Source organism: Thunnus thynnus, chromosome 23, assembly GCF_963924715.1.
Source record: "Thunnus thynnus chromosome 23, fThuThy2.1, whole genome shotgun sequence".
Lineage (NCBI taxonomy): Eukaryota > Metazoa > Chordata > Actinopteri > Scombriformes > Scombridae > Thunnus > Thunnus thynnus.
In genome coordinates this window covers 15691975-15714038 of record NC_089539.1, presented here as the reverse complement: position 1 = coordinate 15714038, position 22064 = coordinate 15691975, and the positions used below count along the sequence as shown (strand labels likewise).

Sequence of the window (22064 nt, the reverse complement as noted above, 5' to 3'; positions counted from 1 at the left end):
AGTTGGATGACTGCTTGCTTAAAAGGGACTTTTTTGTGAGTGTTTGTTGCCATTATTTCATTTCCATGTTAGTTTTGATGTTGGAATAAATCAATTTTAGAGTTGAGGTAAAATCAAGTCTTTAGAAAGGGAAAGAAAAATGTTTATATACAGCAACGGTTGGGTTAAAAATAGATCCTAAAATAAAGTGAAAATGGGTTTAAAACCAATCAACTCCTCACCTATGAAAAGGTAAAAAGAGAACAAGATTATCCCAATCCTTGAGATTAATTTAGGTTGGCTAATATATTATATGGATTCCACAAGTCAACTCATCTCATGGCATTATTACTAGAATCACTTTGATCATGTTAAATAAAAAAAAGACACTCAAAATGTTTTTTGTAACCCTTCCATTTGCCAAATAGGCCGTCGCTGTAAATGCTAGTTCATCACTATGTTTTACAGGCTAAAAATGTGCTTTCTGAGAGAAATAAATTCAATACACAGCATGTTAAGATATGTGCGTACCTTTTGCTAGGTGAAATTGATTAAACATGACACATGGAGTATTAGCCAAAAAAATATAAACTAAATCAAATGTTTTTGTGTGAGCACTGCACCAATCTTCCACACACACAGAGATAAACACCTTATTTTTCTGTCCTAAAAGCCTACCATATCAATTCCTTTACACACACACACACACACACACACACACACACACACACACACACACACACACACACACACACACACACGCACGCACAGTGAATTAAAAAAAGCTTTCCTTGAAAGGTTTACGTCAGCATGGACTCTCGGGCCGTCTCAAGCGGCTTAGCTCGCCCTCTGCAAGCAAAACTGAGAGAGCTAGAGATGGACGAGAAAGCAAGACCAACTTCCCCATGAGAAACCTCACAAAGGAGGAGAAAAAAACATCTTGTCCGTGTATTCTATCCCTTAGAAAACTACTGACTGTGTCAGTGTCTGGAAAGCTACAACATTTGAGCTTTATTCACTCTCTCTGACTCTCATTGTGGCTACTTGATTCTGTTGCAGCATTTGACATTTATATATGAAACTATTTCACTATCAAGATCCACATTTATGCTGCATCGTGTCTGTCTGAACAAGACAAAGCTCTCGAGGTCACAGTTATATCATGTAAGCTGGTGGCAACTTAGAAGAGACAGAAGAAAAAAGATGAAAGGTGACAGCATACTTTACTGCTGTCCAAATGTAATGGCTAATGTTCATAAGTGAGGGTTTTATTTGCATGTGTGCCTGGCCACATTTAGTCCGTGCGTCATCACTTTGGGATATTTTCAGCAGCTACATGAGTTCTGAGGAAGGGAAATTAAACGCTATCTAAAATATCACCAGTAAATGTCAAGTTTTGATGTCATCCCCTCTAAATCAAAGGTGAGTTCTTTCTAGGCTCTCAACATTTTACGCTCTTCTTCAACTCAACTCCCAAGTGTTGGTCCCCCCTCAAAAAAGACTTTAAAGTCTTTGACGGAGGAGGCAAAACAAGCAGAGAAGGAGAGAAATGAGCCTGAGGGAAGAACAGCAGTGAACTACTTCCTGGCGTTCACTTGTCAGACAGAGTAAGCTGAGGGGGTTCAAAACTGACACTGAACTGGATTTATTTCTGCCGGACAAGTTACTGTTAGAAATGAAATGTTGCTCTTTAACCAAATGTATGCAACATTATGATACATCTCTGGGTTTTTAGCGTGTGTGGTGGTAGAGATGACAAACAGCTAAGGAGTGAGGTAGAAAGCAGAAATGCTGAGTCAGCTTGCAATCATCAACATTAGCTAGCTGCTCCAGCTGAAACATAGACCATACAAAATCATGGACGGAGGCTTCACTTTTCAGACCCAGAACTACCCACTTAAGCTGAAATTATTCTGATACAGATTTAAAATGTCACTAATATACAAATACAGGTTGCATAACTCAGTGTAAACAAGCTAGCTAGCAAACTAAATGGTAGCTTGATGCAAAGTTATGTTATCATAAGAGTTTGCAGAAAAGTGTTGTCTTTCTTAATAACTAATTAGCTACCTAGCTACATTCATTAAAAATAATGACAGAACAGAAAAGAAGCTGTACACGCCATACATTAACTTATAGAAATAGTAAAACTCTTATGTCAACATTTTTTTTATCTGTGTGAAAAATGTTACATTAACTGTTCCTAGCAATAGCTACCGCTGTTTCCATGTCAACTAAAAATTACATCAGCAGGACAAATACGTGACAACAGGAAAATGGCTATGAACACATTGTTTGGCTGAATGAATGAAATAAAATAGATATTCAGAGTGACTATCTGGGTTTTTCTATGGTGGCACAACACCGAATAAGAGGACCTTTTGTATGGCAGGGCTTCAACCATCAAAAGTGCAAGTTCAACATTGTGCAATTATTCCGATATTTCCAATTGTGGGAAAGGTGCGATATCCTGGGCAACTGTGCAAGCCATGGTGACATGCACTACGTCAATTCTCTGCCAGATTATCAGCCAAAATTAAATGTAATTGATTGTTGACCTCAACTACACTAACCTTCACCATCCAATGAGATTATGCCTTTGACCTGACGGGGAGGTATGGTGACTACCATTTTACTTTGGAGAAGAACAGTAGAAAAGTTCATTTGTGCATTTCTGAATTCCTACAGTTCTATTACAAGACAAGAGGACACCACGTTATAAAATACATTTTGAGATTAGTTACATTCAGATGTTCAGTAGTCCGTAGCATCCTGCTAGCTGCTTTGTGCAGCTCTTCATTCTGTGCACTGCCTTGCACAAAGTAAGCACTCTTGCACATTTGTCTGAAAACAGCATTAGAGAGGCATTTTTGCTATGACTGAAGGATACAAAGGTCCTTCAGTCAAAGTGCAGCCACTAATTTTTCCATGAAAGCAGCAGTTTTTCATACTGTTTTCATCTGATCACCAGCTGGTGCCTCCACTATTGAGCAGTTTGAGCAGCTCATATCTATCATCAAGCTACACTGTGTTACTGCAGGGCCATCTGCTGAAGGCTTGGCACTGGGTCAAATTTCACAGATATTTTCAATGCTTCACACTGATGCTTGACAGCTATCAAACTGACATGGTTGTCATATATCAGCCAGGGCATCGGCTGACGAGGAAAATCACATCTACCAGATCAGCAACAGTAACCATACATTTTGTGGTGAGGTAAATTATTTTCATTTACAGCAGAACCAAAAGTACTGCACAAACCTTGAGTGTTTTGAAGCCTTCTTTTGTGCAAGAACAGTAGTAAATAAGATAAACAGGAAGAGAGGACATTTAGGAAGATAATGGAGGAGTCATGACAAACCACATCATCCACATACAATAACTTACTCCAGTTCCCACACATATATGACTCATTCATGCTTCATGTTCTGCTTATTTCATTTGCTTCTTTTAAGATTTGCTCCAAGTTGCAACGTCCCCTGACATCACTGGTGGAGTCATCAGCTCCTCCCCCTGGCACTGCGTACCTGATGATGTAATCCTGGCGTCAAGAGGGTTGACAGATGGGCATTGGTGATGTAACCACGGTGTAGGGGGAGGACAAGATGCTTTTATAGTCATCTGAATGAGAAGACAATCTACTATGTGGATGTGGCAAACCAAAATGCTCATTAAATGTCACAGATAAGACACACATACACATGCACACACACAATGTAACACACATTCTGTTAGTCATTTGCATTTAACCAAGCATTTAATGCAAGGTAACAAGCTTCTCTTTTTATGTAACAAAAACCGGAAGAAAGTCTTAACATTAAGTGTCTACACATTTATGCTGCCAGTATATTAATTCTGGAAGTGAAGAGAAAAAGAAAGTAATTGGATGAAGGCATGTGCAACCACATGTGTGAAGAATGCAAATGAATTATCAAGTCAGTGAGTAAATTAGTAGCTGAGTTGATGTATCCCCTGTCCTGTTTCTCTTTTGCACAGTACAATAAATTGTGGTTGAGGCTTGGTTGAGTCTTTGTGTGATGTGTTGAGAAGACCGGGAAAGCCGATTGGACATGCCGTGCCTGTTCCCATCAGCTCTGCAATGCCTCGCAGTCTTAGGTAGATGGCTGTGAACATTACTCTGGGTCGTAAAGTTAACTATACCTGACATTTCCCTAGGCAATTGCGCGCCTGCGCATGGCTGTGTGTATGTGTGTTTGTGAGTATATAATACAACAGTGGACATAGAAATTATGTTGGATAGAGCAATGGCCAACAAATGAATTATGAAAAGTTGAAATGGCAAGTACATACCTTGAATTGCTAATGAAAAGCAATACGCAAGCTACATGTGTAAACTATAAATAATATCTACATTCACATAAGAAAATTTAACCCTGACCTGAAAGTTTGTCAAAGCCAGTGACTGTTGATTTCACCAGCCAGTATATTTACTCAGCTGTATCTAATTAATTCTGAAAGTTGACTAAACAACAAAAAAGAATGATTTCATGCTTACTCTTTCTGTACCATTCGGTCAAAGATGGTTTTATGGAAGAAAAAATAAGGATTGGAGTAAGGAGTGTCTTTTTGCTATTGATAAAAGACCAACAGAGTGGTATACATACAGTAAAGCTAGCAGGTAGCTCAGTCACATGTAAATGACAGCTGATGGACAGAGGTGTTAAACTTTCAAACATATCATATTATAGTTTTAAGCTTTACACCTTAGAAGCAGAGGAAGGTCTCAATTCAGACCTTCCTCTACAACAACCAACTGCATTATTTTATCTGATGTAAAACCAAGATAAGGTTTATAGTAATGCTTGGTACAAGCATATCTTGTTTGATTCTATGTATACTACCAATGCAGCCCTGTCTAGTAGTTTAATTTATAGAAAATAATAAAAACATCACCATTAGACATTTTCCTCAAATTGTTCAGCTCTAGCATGAGCCCATAATTTAACTGCATGCTTAACCTTCTTTGGACACGCACATGCACACACACACACACACACACACACATGCACTCTTGCACACATGGTACAAAACAATTAGAATTGTCTGTTGAGGGATTTTCAGCACTAAGCTTTCAGGAGGTGAAATCTCTGTGACAGATGGGAGGACATTTTTCCATAACTGCACACTGTTGTTTCTTTCAAAGAACCCTTTTCCTGAGCTGCAGAGGTCATAAACCCACTGACCAATGACAGTCAGGCATAGCTTTTTATCCAACCCTCGAGGCATTCCACCATCTTAGCATCGTTAAATTATGCATCATTTTCAAGACGTGTTTGTCTGTGGTCAACACATGTGTTTCATTACAACACTGCAAACATTAGCAGCTGCTAATTGCCAGCTAATAGCACATTCTGTGTTGAGCAGTAAAACAAGCTGCAATACATGGCAGGACTATTACAAGAGTGTGATGTGAGGGGTGTACTATAAGTGCTACACTTATCACATGTGCAGATGGTATAACTTTCTTATTACAACCATTATGAAAAGCTGTGCACACAATAAATCATCTGATTCTTTGTAAGCAGCTGTTAAAGCTACCACTTTCTTAAAATATACAGTAATTGTCTTTTTACCAACTTGTCTCTTTTGTGTAAAAAAAATGAGATTAGTTTTGATACCTCATTGAAGTATGTCTTCCTTTAACATAATACAACTTGTGGATAACATTTTTAGACATTTCTGTCAGTATAAAATTAATAATGAGGGTTTGTGGAGTTAAAGGACAGAGAGGGAGGAAAGTAATTTTCCTTAAGCTTTGATTATTTAACGACATTATCTGCTTGCGTTATGCAATCCGTTTGAGTGATGCCAGATGACACCACTGTTGTCGTTTCCTTTTTTTCCCCTTTATTTCGAGACAAAAGACAAAACTCTAACAGAACACCACAAGGAAGACAAAAACAATGGACACAGGACAAATAAACAAACATTTTGTCATTGAACAAGAGAACAAGCTGATGTTTGTTGTTGTTATGTGCTTTGTGTGTGTGTGTGTGTGTGTGTGTGTGTGTGTGTGTGTGTGTCTATGTTCTACACTGTCAATCTGGGATGAAGTCTGTAGGGTGGATGGGTGAAAGAGGGGTGAAGTGGTGTAAAAGGGAAAGCATAGGAGAGAAAAGAAAAAACTAAATAAATGTATACTAATGCTAATACTAATACTAATCCTACCTTTGCCGCCATAACAATAATAATAACCATGTCAGGTTGAGTGCTGACAATACGTCCAGCCTATATAATTTTTAATCGTGATTTGTGTTTTACTTGTGTTTATTTTGACTGATGTTGGTCCAGCTTTGGGTTGCCCTCAGATCCTTATAGGAGGGATCTGGCCCATTGTGGTCTTGACCCCTTACTAAACTGCTCCCAGACAGTATAGGAGGGGGCCTGTTTGTTAGGGATTGTCACATTTAGTTGCAGTATTGGTTGAGAGGAGATATAAGGTGACCTAGCATTCCTTCCCCAGAACCGTCAGAGTGCCCTGGATGAAGCTCCAGCTGCCAGGGACAAGCTGGGGCACGGCCTTGACAGTTCCCATGTAGTTTAATAATGTTATGGTGGCGGGGGAATTAAGAAAGCAAGAGAGAGAGAAAAAAATTGGTGTGTGTGAAGGGGTGATTACATAAATAAGAATACAAAAAAAGAAGAAGATATAATATTAATGACAAATAGCGGTATGCAAAAAATAAATATGTAAATGACAAAAGTTAATGAAGATGTTGGTTGATGAGCAGATAGGGCATTGTCAGTGTTGGGGAAGTTGTGGGTGTATAGTTACATGTTTTTCTAACAATCATAACAATAATAATAACAATAACAATGTTGTGTGTTGAAAAATGTGTTCAAATTATGATTGGTAGACAGGCAAGAAAAACAACAAGTTGGATGGAATGATGTTTGTAAGAAATTAATGAGAGATGACAGATGGAGTGGGGTTCTATTGCATTGTTTTTGATGGAGGTGGATACATTTTCCACAGAGATGTAATCTGAGTAAGTTTTCCAGTGTGAAATATGTGTGGTGTTCCTTGATATCCTGTTCGTGATGATAGTTTTCTTGGCAATAGTTAGAGCAACGATGAGTAATCTGCTGTTTGTTTTGTTCAAGTTGGTTGTTGATACGTCTCCTAGTAAGCAGAGTGAGGGGGATAATGGGATGTGGCAGCCCATGAAGAGGGATAGTGACTCAGTGATTTCTTTCCAAAAGTGTTTAATGGGTGTGCAGTGCCAGGTGGCGTGAACACAGCTATCCAGGCTGTTTTGTGTGCAATGTGAAAAGATTTCTGATGAGAACCCCATTTTAAACACTTTTTTGCCCACTGAAGTGAAATCTGTGGAGTATCTTATACTGTATAAGTTGTAGGTTGGCATTTTTAGTCATGAAGTGGATGTTTTTGGAAATTTTGTACCAAAATTCCACATCAGGAGTGATGGATAGGTCTAATTCCCATTTTATTGATGGTATGGGAAGCATTTTGTCAGACCGTCTTTTTTCAGGGAAGGGATATTAATTAAATCTGATGTTGAGGAAGGAAGATCTAGGTTGGTGGCCATGTTAAATTTTGATTGAACGGATGATTTAAGTTGCAAATATTCCAAATATTGTATGCTCCTAATGCCATACTTCTGGACCAAGAGCGGGAATGAAACCAGGGTATTATTATGGAAGATATGTTTAAGATATATGATGCCTTTTTCGGACCATGTGCAGAAATTAAGTGGTTTCTTGTTATTTAGAAAGTCAGGATTGTCCCAGATGGGAGTAAAATTAAGTGCTAAGATGGTGCTAAGGTAGTGTTTGTGATTTTGTGGAATTTCCACCAGGCTGTCAGAACTGCAGCTATTGTTACTGTTTTGAAACAAGGATGGCGTTTGATAGACTGGCTGAGAAATAGTATATCTGAAATCTGAATGTCTTTACAAACAGTTTGTTCTATATCTAACCATGTGTTATCTGATTGACTGGGGTGGATCTATTTGTATATGAAGCTGATTTGTCTGAGAATAATGGTAAAAATGTGGAGATTCGAGTCCTCCTGTGTGTTTTTGGATTTTGTAGAGTGGCCAATTTAATTCTTGGTGTCTTGTTTTTCCAGTAGAATTTTGAAATGATTAAATCTAGAGATTTGAATCGGGTGAGGGTGGGTTGGGTTGGAATCACTGAAAATAGATAATTTATTTTAGGAAGTACTGTCATTTTAACAGTGGGTATTCTGTCCAAAATGGATAATGGTAGGTTCATCCAGTGGTACAGTTCATCATGTATTGTTTTGAGTAGTGGAATGAAGTTGAATCCGCACAGCTCTGACAGCCTGGGAGAAACATTAATGCCTAAATACATGATGTGACCTGTGCATAATGGGATAAATGGTGTATGGGCTGCCACATCCCAGCTGTTACTACATAATGGAAGGATGGAAGATTTGTTCCAGTTAATGGAGTAGTCAGAGATATTGGAGTATGATTCAATAAGCTTAATTGTTTCTTGTAGTGATGAGTGAGGGTTTTGTGAGAACAGTAATATATCATCCGCATAGAGACTGATCTTATAATGTGTTTTGGGTCTTCCTCACCAGCAATTCAATTATGTCTAATATTTCAGTACCAAAGATCCACCCCACATAATAGAACCAATCTACATAAACCCATCACCAGATGGCGCTTTAACACATCTCTTCTTAAAGACCCTGTGTTTGACAGTTAATTAAAAAAGAGTGGGCATCTTTCCAATGAATGATTCCCCAAAGTCATCACCAACTCTTTTGTGGGAAACAGGAAAGGCAGTAATAAGAGGTGAAATAATTTCATTCTCTGTTTATAAAAAACAAACAAACAAAAAGGAACAAGAAGCTGAACTGGAACAAAATCAAACAACTTGAAAATATTAATGCAAGTGACCCAACAGAGGAAACCCAGAATTAATTAAGAAAGTAGAAATTCCAACTAAATGAATTTATAAATAATAAACTAACTTCCTGATACACAGACTTCGACATGAAAATTTCCACCATAATAAATATTTACCAATAAATCTGGTAAATACTTGTCAAATCAAATTAAACAAAATAAAGAAAAAACATCAATCTCCATCATTAAGGACTTAGCAGGGAAGCTCATAAACTCACCGAAGAGATAAATAAAATCCTCAGAAGTTTTTACGCCAATCTATATTCATCAGAAAATTACCTAAGTCAAGAGGAGATCAACTCATTTCTCAATGGCATTGACTTACCACAGATTAATAAAGAACAAACCAACATCATTGATTCACCAATAACACATGATGAAAATTCCACTGCCCTCAATCTTATCCACAATAACAAAGCACCAGGACCCGATTGCTTCCCTCTGTAAGCACTTCTGGTCCATTCTAGCTCCGCTCCTCAACAAATTGATAACTGAAATAAAACAAAATTCAAGATTTCCAGCAAACATGAACACAGCCACAATTTCACTCCTCCCAAAGCGTAACAAAGACCCAACCTTGCCATCAGGTCACCATCCCATTTCTCTCATCAACGTGGATATAAAAATCATCACCAAGGCACTAGGTCACAGAATAGAAAAAGTAACTCCATCCATAATTCACCCAGATCAAACTGGCTTTATCAAAGACACACATCTGGTAACACACGCAGACTGTTTTAATTTATGCACTATCCATCATTACAACAGATAGGCACCATCATAGCCACCTTAGACACAGAAAAAGCTTTTGACAGAGTTAACTGGAAAATTCTCTTTACCACACTAGAAAGATTTGGCTTTGGGGAATCATTTATCAACTGGATCAAGAGTCTGTACACCGCTTCTTTAGCCACTGTCATCACCAATGGACAAACCTCACAAAGCTTCATACTACACAGGGGGACTAGGCAAGGATGCCCACTCTCTCACCCTCTATTCAACCTTAAGCAGCAGCCATTCATCAGAACATCTACATAAAAGGAAAACAAACACTGTTGTCATTTCCATTTGCAACAACTCTGAAAAATGTAGATTGCATACTAATGACACACACTATCTGCTGATTGCTCATTAGACCTACTGTTAATTTGCATGAAGAAGAAATGAAATGCATCAATCAAACGTGTGAATAATTTACCTCAAACTATAAAGGAGGCGACTCACTTTGCAGCAAGTGTAACATGACAAACAACCAAAACGCATTAAAATTCCATGCAAACCCGCAACGTGAGTGTGCAATATTTACATATAAAAGATGATGTCATCTGAAGCATCTGGAAGTGTCAAGGACAAGGATGACACATCTGTCTTTCAGGGTTGCCAGTTGGGAGCCATGTTATTAAAAAAAAACAAAAAACAAAACAAAAAAAAAAAACAGGGTTGAGCCAAACTTTGTCATTTTGATTGATTGGGAATCATAGAGGACACTGGGAAGAAACTGTTTGCCAAGTTATGAGGAAAGTGGGACAACATTTGGACTCCTCAGCCTTGTGGGGCTTCTCAGTATGTTTTATGCAACTATTCTGTCCCTGTCCTGCTTTTTAATATGTCTAATTATTTAGCCTGTCTGTCATTCTGTTTTTGTATCCGTGCACCTTTGTAGTACGTTCTCTGTAATCATCCTCCCCTACAGTTTTAAATAAAACATCTGGCAACAAAAATATACCATCAATCAAAAGCTGCTGGCTAGAACTGACACACATAATTACTAAATCAATCAATACAAATCCATGTTCATATATGTCTTTGTATCGTTAGCCAAGCTAATGTCATGGTTGTAGGGATGGCAGTGTTGATCTGTCCAGACTGAAATATCTCCACAAATATTTGATGGATTGCCATGAAATTTGCTACAGATATATTTGGTGCCCAGACAATGAATCGTACTGACTTTGGTGATTCCCTGACTTTTCCTCTAACACCACCACAAGGTTGACATTTATGGTTTTGATTGAAATGTCTCAACTAATACAAGGATTGACTGATAAAATTTGGTGCAGACATTCATGTTCTACTCAGGATGAATTGTAATCACTGGTGATTCCCTGACTAATAACTATTCCCTAGTATAGATATTACATGTGATATGGACAATCATTTTTGCTTGATTTTGCATAGAACACACAACATGGAGAAAATAGTAATAAGAGTTAAGAAGAAAAAGCCTCCTGAATAGAAAGGTTTTTAAGCCTTTTTTAAAAGAGTCTAGGGTCTGTGCTGCCCTCAGATGGTTAGGAAGACTATTCTACAAGTGTGGTGCAACAGAGCAGATAGCTCGATCCCCCATGGTGCGGAGCTTAGTACTGGAGGCCTGGAGGAGCAAGCTGTAGGTAGGGGGGTGCATGTCCGTCGATGGATTTGTATGTGAGTAGCATGTAAGTGAGGACTTTGTAGTCAATCCTGAAGGAGACAGGGAGCCAGTGCAATGAAAACAGAATTAGTGTTATATGTTTGTGTTTTCACACTCTCATCAGGATCCTGGCAGTCTTGTTCTGAATGTACTGGAGCTTCTGGATGCTCCTGCCAGGGATTCCTGTGAAGAGCTCATTGCAGTAGTCCAGTCTTGAGGAGATAAAGACATGGACAAATTTCTCTGCATCGGACAGGCTTAGAGAGGGGCGGAGTTTAGAGATGTAACCACCTGCAAAAGTCTTGTGCTGCTGAGCAAGCACACAATGTTGATTGCAGCTCACTTAATGGCCACCGGTGTCACTAATGAGAAGGAATTTCTGATTCTTACAAATAGAAGCTTTAATTTAGTAATGATTTATTACAATTTAGTGAACATATCACAGACACCTCAGACCAAAAGAGACATTCATTGAGCCAAACCCTAAGCAAGTTACAACCCTGATTCCCGCACACACATAAATGGAAAAAGACATAAAATATCCCATATATCCACTTACATCAGCAGTTCTTATGTCCTTTTACCACTTCAACACAAAAACAAACCCAGTCCTTAATACACACACTTAAATGCACACAAGGCTGGATTACCGACAACTGGGACTGTCTTTTGCCTTGCTCAACTTGTGCATGAAAACAGCTAATATTCTACCAAGGAGTCAGGAATCACCCGGCAGCTACATCCTCTGAGAAATGAAGCAATTTAAAAGCACTACGCACCAAATGTGATATTCATGATTTGGATTCCAGCGGCAGCAGAGCCAAGTCACCCTGTCATAACTGAGCAGACGTGATTCCCATTCAGACGGAGGGGAGGGGAAGCAGAGGTTTGCAGGAGAAACGATTCCACCTCTCTTGAGTAATGTTGCTGAGAAGGCAAAGAGAGAGATAGGCCAACAGAAAGAGAGAGCGAGAGAAGTATAGAACGGCCCACTGTGTCCATTTTGACCTTTCACATCCATCACCCACCCATCTATGTCTCTTGCAATCCCTCCCAATTGTGTTATAAGAGACAAACATGCAGAAAGGAAGAGATTACTTTGTCACTCCCCAGAGACAAGAATTTGTCGTTTTTTTCTTTAGGGGTCAGTTTTTAATTACCCTAGTGGTATAGAGCTATGCAGATAGGTTTTTCTGTGCTGAGGTTTTAAGATATCTGCTTCCCAAACAAACAGAAGTGAAGGTGAATGGAATTTCATTTGTGAAGCTCAAAGTACTGAAAAATTACATTTAAAATACTATGAACAATGTCTTGATTACTCTGCGGACCTCTCTGTTAGCAGTTTTTATTGGGACTATTTCTACAGTACAAAGTAGTTCCAATGAAACCAATGAATGAATGAATCCAATGAGAGTTTTTTGCACTTTGGTTGAACCAACTCTTCTAGTTCAGAGGGAGAAAATAACTTGATGCATATACATTTTCAAAAACAACATGATATTGTCCAGCATAAATTCAAATTACAGAATAGGCTGTTTGTCATATCCATACAAAATGGTTATGCTTGGCAAACCAAAAATACTTGGATAAGGTTAGGAATCAATTGTTATCATGTCAAAAAGTTAAGGTTAGTGAGATAATGGGGTGTACAGTAGTTGAACGATCCGATCCACTGGATCAGTATCTGCGCCAATCATAACCTTATTAAGCAAATTGGGCATCAGCCATTGTTTCTTTGTGAATGTCATTATAGTTTCATTCACTCCGTCATGGTGGGTCACCAATTTAGTTTTCAGTGCCACAGCAATCCCTGGTGTCATATTATCGTACATAAAAAATATTCCGATGACTTCCACAGCGTGAGATGTAGGGATTTTAAGGACAGCACTGGTATCAGATCAGTACTCAGTGAAATCTTGTATTGGTCCCTACCAAGGTTGGTGGGAGACGAGATGGAATCCATTGACTTCAGTATCAAATTTAAACAGTTTGTATACCCGACCATCCATCTTGATTTCCTCCCCTTTAATTTCTGGTGCTACAACCATGCCATGTAACTTTCTTAGCTTCTAAGAGAAGAAGTCATTATTCATAAGGTGAACATAGGTATTTTTATGTACTTGAACAAACAACCCAATACTGTTAGTTTAAAATGAGGACAGTCTAATCCAACATCCCACACAACTCTAAAAGCTTTTGAGAGGTTAAAAGGGACCTATTATCCTTTTCCTTATTTTCAGTCATATATATAATGTTACAGTGTTGGATGTTCATATTAAACATGGCTAAATTGTCAAATGATGAGGTGAACATATGTAGAAGTAATCCCACAGCAAAATGCACCGGCTTCAGACTGCTCTGAATGCTCGGTTTCAAACATTTTTTTCTACTTTCAGTTCGAGCTGACATCAACTCATGACAGATTTCTTTATATGGTCATATGCTCCACACACAGCACACAGGTTCACTGCTCCGCTCTGATAACATTATGGCATTTTTCCATTGTTTTGGGGGTAGTCACACCAAGCCATGACTCGAGTCAAGCTGGCACTCTGTGAGTGTTTTACCATCACACAGCACAGCAAAGTAAAATAAGGTGTTTACCTGTTGGAGGTGTGGTGGTCATCTGCAGCTCTTCATCAAACATCATCATCACTGTGGATGTTTTTGCTTGTACTATTCCTCCCTGCATTATTTCTAACTAATCTGCTGAACAAATAGCTCCAAATATGTCCATATCTTGTTCTGTCGCCCGGTTTTTAGTACTGCTAATTTAGCTCTGCTAATTCGGTGGGGAACATGTTTCATTTCCTGTAAATTCCTCACAATAAAAGTGAAAAAAGAAGTGGCAAAAGCAGGAAATGTTGGGTTTTCATCAGCAGTAACTTAACATGACTCTGATACTGCCCCTGGGCTCATTGGAAGGAGGCCCTTAAAGAGACAAGAGCTAAGACTGCCTGTTCAGCCTCTGAGACAGAGGCTGAACTGAGGGGCTGCATAAAGGGCAAGTATAAAACAAATAGGGATGGTTTTGAACTGTGAATCATGCAAAACTACTCTAGTGGAGTCCCAGAATAAAAATATAGAGCTGGAAATGAGCATAATAGGTCCCCTTTAACTTACCTTAAACACACTTTACGGTTAACACAGGTTAGTGTGGCTCTGAGCTTTACCCTTGTGTAGGTTGCACATTGCTCCTACAAAATTACACTTAAGTATATCATTCAGAGAAAAGGCCTGTGCAAGATTTAGATTAAAGATAGTCTAGATTTAGAATAAGGATAGAGCACCTGGAGATCAAGGCAAGTGTGGCTCTTAAGGGTTAGCATAACTGGTGGAGCTTGTGCTGGCAAAGCTCCAGGCTCATTGATCTGAGAGCATCAGAACAAGGAGAGACTGCAGCATCCAGCAGGCATTCAGCAGGGCGCCTCGGTAATGTATGCAACATTGTATGTGTGTGTGAGTGTGTGAGTGTGTATGTGTGCTGAACTTCCCATCTCTAAGTGCTATCCGTACATCACACTTTATTCCTGAAGGAGATGGACGCAGGCAGGAGGTGGCATATGAGATGGCATACATTCTGCACTCTGGTTGGTACAAAGAGGAAAACGAGGGCATGGTGGGTGCAGAGGGAGTCACGGCCAGTGCAGAAAAACACGCCGGGTGCCAGGTGGCATGTGGCATGTTAGGGTCTGTGTGCATTAGTGAGTGTTTTGTGTGTAAGAGCTTAATATATCTGTGAGAGTGTGTGGGAGGCAGGGAAGCAGCAGAGAAGCACCTGGAGCTATATGACAATCCTGGGATTTCCACCTCAGGCAACAGGATTGCTGCCTATCAGACACACATGCGCCTCCACACACACAAACACACCACCTCTCCTATGTCACTCTTCTTGACTCCTGCCTGAACACATGGTCCAGCTCTCACATTCTCATTTTAACACGCACTCACTTGGCAGACCCAAAGCATAACCAAAGACAGGGTGGACTGAAGGCTTAGGTCCAGCCAGAAGATGGGTTAAGTGGTGGAGAGCTTGATGGTTTGAGGATGGAGCTGAATACTGATGCCGACTGCAGAGAAGGCCACTATAATATAAGCAGCTGATAACAGGGAAAGGGAGCAGGGAGGTGGTGAAGGAAATGGAGATAGGATGGGATGGGGAGAACAGAGATGAAGTTTAGATGAAGAGGAGCAGAAACATGGAGAAAGACAGTCAAGGAGGGAGAAGTAATGAGGTACGTGGACAAAGGTACCATATGTAGGGGGAACAAGGAGTTAAAGTTTGGGAGAAAATGAGAATTGGAACAATGGAAGCGGAGAGAGTGGGAGGCGCAGTTGACAGAGAGAGGAGGAAGAAAGAAGAGTAGACAGGATTGCTGAAGGCTTCCCTCAGATCACACAGGCCCCTTAACAATCTTTCTCAGACTGAGTAACACAATTGCAACACTTCAGACTCTCAGTCTGAGAAGTCTGAGCTTACACCAGAGCAGAAGTCTTTCAGGAAGGGAAACAACTTTTCAGCCACATTCACTGTTCGAAGCTGAATGCAGCCCTGATTTGCATTCTTTAAATTATGCCACAGGAGGAGATGCGGAATGATGATGTGAGTGAGTGAGCTTTTTTTTTCATTTAAAGCTTTGAAAATTCATTTTCTGCTTCCTTTTAATCAAGTAAAAGCACATGGATGAGTTGGAGAAATGGTGGTTTAGTTGGAAATCCATTTGCTTCTTCATTTCTTTCCTTGTTTCCTTCCTCGCTTGCTCACTCATTCACTAATTAACACAAGCACCATACAGACACTTACAGTATACACACCCCTTATTAGTATATTTGTGACATGTCCCTGTCATCCTCCCGTTAACAGAAATGTATCACCTCTCTGGAGGCACTGACAGCACAGCAATACACCATCTTGTCTAGCCAGGATCAATTCTCTGAGTGGAAATTACAATGCTGCTTGATGTTGCCTGCCTTTCATGTATCACTGCTTTCTACATTAGGGATAAGAATGTACAGTACGCTCTCCCTCTCGTGTTCTTTTGCTCTCTTTCCCCTCGCTCTCATAGTTCATCATTCTGCAGAACTGTCAGGGGGCATGGTTGGTAAATCACGAATGAACCCACTTATTGAATCCCCCCTGACATTTATTTTGTACAACTCATATCTTGTGAGTGTGCGCTTGTGTGAGTCCATGTGAAAGCATTTTTTTTCTAGTATCCATGATAATGTATACTATTCCTGACCCGCACTCTTTAGGAATTATGTCTTAATGGCACGATAAATCAATCTGGATTAAAAGAAACAATGCAAAATGCAGCCAAGTGGAACAGATGGGGCTCAGCGCGTTGCGTTGTGTTTGTGTGTGTGTGAGGCAATTCATGTGACCTTGATAGTGGCAAGCAAAGAACGTTCAGCACCATGGACAGCTCTGAAGCACATACAGTGCCTTTAAAAAGTATCCCATTGGAGGTTTTCATGTTTTATTGTTCTACAACATTGAGTCAAATGGGATTTAATGTGGCTTTTTCTGACAATGATCAAAAAAGCTGTGCGGATGCTTCGTTGCTGCAGGCCCTGGAAGGTTTGTGAGGGTAAAATGAATACAGCAAAATGTAGGGAAATCCTGACAGAAAACCTAAGAAGCCTGCAATGTGGGAGAAGATTTGTTTTACAGCAAGACAATGAACCAAAGCATAAAGCCAAACCTCCACAGGAACGGCTTTAAAAAACAATGTCAATGTCCCAGAGTGACAGAGTCAGGGTGCAGATCTTAATCCAATCAAGGCTGGACATGATCCCCTTGCAATCTGACAGAGTTTGAGCAGTTTTGTAAAGAAGGCTAAAAACTGCAGTGTCAGGATGTGACAGAGACCTATCCATGCAGACTCAAGACTGTAACTGCTGCCAAAGCTGCACCTTCTACATAGTATATAGTAGACTTTGACTCAATTTTGTAAGACCTTAAAACTAGAAAACTTCAAAGGGAGGTGAATACTTTTTATACGCACACATGCAGTACAGGCATACAAACACCTGTCATCACCTGTCCAACAGATGCCACCACTGTAGAAGTTCCACTTTTAACTTATACTCATTAAATTCCTCACTGAGGCATTCAAGAAGATTTTTTTTGGCAACTTAAAGTGTTATTTTCACTTGAAAGGAATGTGTGTTTTGTGATATGTTATACTGCCTCAGTTCTACATTAGAGGCTTAGATCTGAAAAATACAAAGTGACAGTAGCTGCTGAATTCCAAATTTTGGAGACGTGCGGGATATGTAGATGGATATTTTATCATGGCTACCTTTGTATAACCTTTACCACTGTCCAAACCTAAGGACCAAACTAATCATATGGTCCTTAAATTGTCAGAAGATAGTGAAAAATGCCTGTTACAATTATCTAATGCCCAATCTCATGTCTTGAAATAGCTTGTTATGCACAACCAACAGTCCCAAACCCAAATATTATCAGTTTACTGTCACATAAGACACAGAAAAGCAACAAATCCGCACAATTAAGATGCCGGAACTGGGGAATGTCTGGTATATTTGCTTGTAAAAAAGAATTAATCGATTTTCAGAATTGCTGCTGATTCATTTTCTGTCGATTGACTAATCGATTCAACTCTAAATCCCTTTTGATGCCCCAAAAAGAGAATAAGCAGAATGAATAACTCAGAATGATTCATGACATATCCACAGATTCAAACTTATCAAGGTTTACTAGCACCTCTGGAGTGACTATAATGTGGTTTATGAGCAGCTGCTAATGTCGTTCTGTCTTTGCTTTTTTGTCCCCTGGATATATTCCTCCTGCTGTAACATATTTTAACTAGTGTCTTAATGAGGAAAAAGCTGTTATAGTCTTTTACCTGCAGCCTGTACAACCAAAATTCCATTGTAGGTGTTTTGAAATGTGAAGATGTAGAAGTGTTGGCATTCATTTCAAAGTCAGTGATGTGCCGTTTGGAGCTGGCACTTTGCTTGTTTTAAAATATGTGTTCACAATGTCACCACGCTCTCCCGGCACCTGTGAATCTGCTACCTCAGCTGAGCCTAAAAGCAGATGCATTTTTAAAAATCCTCCGCTCATTCCACATTCAAAGTGTTGATGTGTGGGAACACAATTGAGTAAAAGAAAACATGTCGCCGTATTGCAACTGCAAGTCAACTAAAACGTTGGAGTGCAGCATTTAACAAAAGCTTCTGCTCTGTTACCAGTCACCCAAAAAACCAGTCACCCAAAAAACAGTTTATCTCTGAGTTAAGTCCCACAGAGAGTAGTGGAGTAGTGTCTACCTTGGTGCAGAATTAACAAACCACCACTGTTAAAATGCCAGCTTCGGCCTTCAAAATCAATATCCATTAAGCATTCAATTGATTTAACAGGGGAACAACTCGGTGAATAATGTGAAAATACAGGAGGAGCTTGAATTACCTGTCAGAAAATTAAGCCTCAGCTTCTCAGGGGATGTGAAGTTAATCATGTGTATTGCAGTGCAGAGCACATAAAGTACCACACAGTTTACAGTGTCTTATTAAAGGCTACTTTAGTAAATTTGTACCCAGAGTAATTCATGCGTGTATTTTTTATCAATATGCAGGGTTTTTCCATGTTTCTTCAATAGCTTCCTTCGAAAATGTTTACAAAATGTCAGTTGACATCCTGATAACAGGCTGTGACATTTTATCTCAAGGCCTTTCAGGATATCACATTGTTTTCTGGCCAATTACATTCCCTATATTAAGACTAACATTTGCCAGACTCTGGTCCACTGCAAAAATATCTATCTCATTAGGTCACTGAGTCTAATATGGGGTCTTTCATGTGTGTTTTATGAGACAGGAGATGACACACTGCAGTTTTAACACTTAAACAAAAAGGTCAGATGAAATAAACCAAATGACCACACTCACATAGTGTACATACACAGAAAATAATTTAATTTGGCGCCTGTCATGTATATTTTTGTTTGTTTTATAGGGGAAACTAGATTTGAAGAGCCATCATAATTCACTAGATCTCTCGCTGAGACCGAGATTGTTTTTTGCAGCGCACACAGCATGAAAGCTACTTACTCCGCTTTCCTGGCCAGTCCAACTGAGCGGCAAAGCGCGGTCGGAGTCTGCGGAACCAGAGACTTGCAGCAGGGGCTCCTCTTGTCCTCCTCGACGGAGTCCGGGCTGACTTGGCTCGCTTTGGGAGACTGCGGTGAGGTGGGGACGAGCTGCAGCTGCTGCGGGTGGTGGGAAGACGGAGCAGGAGGGGTCGGGTGCTGCTGAGGCTGGGCCGATAGACTGGGAATCTGCTGCTGCTGCTGCTGCTGCGGCGGCGGCGGCGGCTGCTGCTGCTGCTGCTGCTGCTGCGCCTGCTGGCCGAGGTGAGCCGCAGCTTTGTTGCTCCCCGGGTGCTGATGGAGGTGGGCGGGCGCCTGGGGACTGGCGCTACGGTGAGTCGGGTGGTGGTGGTGGTGGTGATGATGATGTGGAGCGGGCTGCTGGACGTAGTGATGGGGGTCTCGCAACTGTCGGTTCTCTCCTATCAGGTCCTCCACCTTTCGCTCGAGTTCGTCGATGCGTTGGCGCTGCGTCTGGATCAGGCTTTGCTGGTTCTGCACGATAGTGGTGAGCTCCTTCAAGTATAGAACGGCTTTCATTGGATTATCCAGCAGGCTCTCCATTACTGACTGTAGCTGTGGCCGTGTTCCCGGCTATGTTGACTTCTTCTTTAGCTGCGATCCGTCGATGGGGCCTCTAAACAGTGCGTAACCGGGATGCTCTGGCGGCCGTCTGACGCTTTGGTGGGGCTGGGTAGTCTCTCTCTCTCTCTCTCTCTCTCTCTCTCTCTCTCTCTCTCTCTCTCTCTCTCTCTCTCTCTCTCTCTCTCTCTCTCTCTCTCTCTTTGTGCCTCTCTCTCCCTTCCTCTTGATGCTCTGTGAGGATACCAGAAATGGTGCTGATGCAAGGAAGGGGATCAGCATCAGCGGAGTGAGGAGGCGGGGCCGTAGTGGACCGTGATGTCAACACGCAGGGGAAACAGACAGTGAGGCCGTTTTGCACGTTTTCCACATGTAAATTCACAGTTTTTGCATCATCGTTTTGGCCAGTCTCTTCCCCTGTAAGCTGAGTTTCACTTCACTGACTAATTCTTAGTCAAATGAATCCATCAAGGCTTTATTTCTGTCTAAAAACATTCTCATTTTTTTAGAGCTGATCTAAACTGCATGTCTTATAGTCTTTTTAGATGTGCAGAGTAAAAAGCTGTCATGTAGGAACATAATTTAATCCTACAGAGTTAAATCAATCCCAGGATTCATCTGTGACTGGTCAGACCTGTCCACAACATCACCTAATTTAGCTGTTTCATTTGATCTCCAACCATTCCTCATGCAATTTAGGAAATCAAGCAAGATCCTATCACAGTAATAGCCTCTTTGGATGTGGCCTTTTACAAAAATCAGGTGTAATTTGCTTCTGGTCATCTAGATGTGGCTTCAGTGTGTGAATTGGATGAGCAAAAGCTGAGGAAATGCCCTGTTCTCCATGTGTGATTAGTAACGCTCGTGGTGCTCTTTTTGTCACACAGCAGTCTGTGTGTGTGGGATGGTAACTCACTTTTTGGATGTTACCCTGCAGGGTTGGAAAAGAACGGCACGGTGGAGAATGTAATAGCTTCCTCCTAATGCTGCTCACTTAGTGGCACAGTATGAAAGTGATTTGATAAAAAGGGGATCTTTTTTTTCCAGGGCAGGTTCTTTAGCATATTCATACTCACCATTTTCAGCAGCTGTCTTTTGGTTTGCCATCAAATCATAAAGTTAAGGGGGGAAGTTATACTTTCCTCCTGCTATGTGGAGATAGCAGTATTCTTTTTTTTTCTTTTTTTTTTTGCAAATTGGATCAGATAAAGGAGGGTGTTTTTCAGTCTGGGGCTGGTATCTCTCACTTTACCAAAAAGGGAAATAAAAAACAAGTCAACCAGACAGATAGCATGCAAGCAGAGCATGGAAAGGAAATGGGTTTTAGGTTTGCTGAGATGATCCCTCCTGATACAGATTAAAGTGATATCTCACTGAGAGACTGCTCGGCTGTTTTCATTGCTCTAGTGTGATGCTTTTCAGATTTTTATTCAGTTGTTGCATTGAAAATGTGCAGGAATTTATACACCTCATTAGCTTATTGTCAGCTAAATTATGTTTCCGTGTGTAATAGACCTCATTAGTTGTATTTGTCAGAATCCTTACACTGGGGAGATGAGCCAAAAGGAAAACCTATGTGACTTTTGTTAAAATCTACATTGTTTATTCATAATCTTTTTGGGTGCTCACATTCAGCATGAGTAAATTATTGTTAATTAGTGTCACAGTCTATTGAAGCAAAAGGAGTGACATTAATGATATGATGTGATTAATGCTTTTTTAGCAGAAAAGAAAGAAAAAACTGAAATGGATTTGTATATTTATTTTGTCTTGTCAAAGATATTGTTAAAAATTTAATTAAACTCTTTTTAAAGCAGTTTGGAAAAAAATAAATAAATATCGCATGACCTTGAGACAGTGAAATATGAGCCAGTGTGGGTGCAGCCAGGTCCCCCCTTCCATATGGCTGCTTTACAAGGTGCATGAAGTGAAAAATGGCTTGCACATCCGACCAGCGACACATGGCTGGACGGAGCCAAAAATGAGTTTTGTGGCTGGATTGTAAAAATGGAAATAGTGCCAGCAGTGACTTTGGTGCTGGGGGTGGCA

General features: G+C 40.2%; 1 protein-coding gene across 3 annotated transcripts in view; it reads right to left on the bottom strand.

The window, feature by feature from the left end:
- iqsec3a (IQ motif and Sec7 domain ArfGEF 3a) overlaps positions 1-21695 on the bottom strand; it is a 116646-nt gene extending 94951 nt beyond the window's left edge. For 2 of the 3 annotated variants that reach the window (XM_067582055.1, XM_067582056.1), the window contains exon 1: positions 19396-21695. In XM_067582055.1, the coding sequence (XP_067438156.1) occupies positions 19396-19997 (602 nt within the window). In that variant the 5' untranslated portion in view covers positions 19998-21695. The remainder of the gene's footprint in view (positions 1-19395) is intronic. The other variant, XM_067582058.1, reaches the window with a different exon arrangement.
- Positions 21696-22064: the final 369 nt, after the last annotated feature.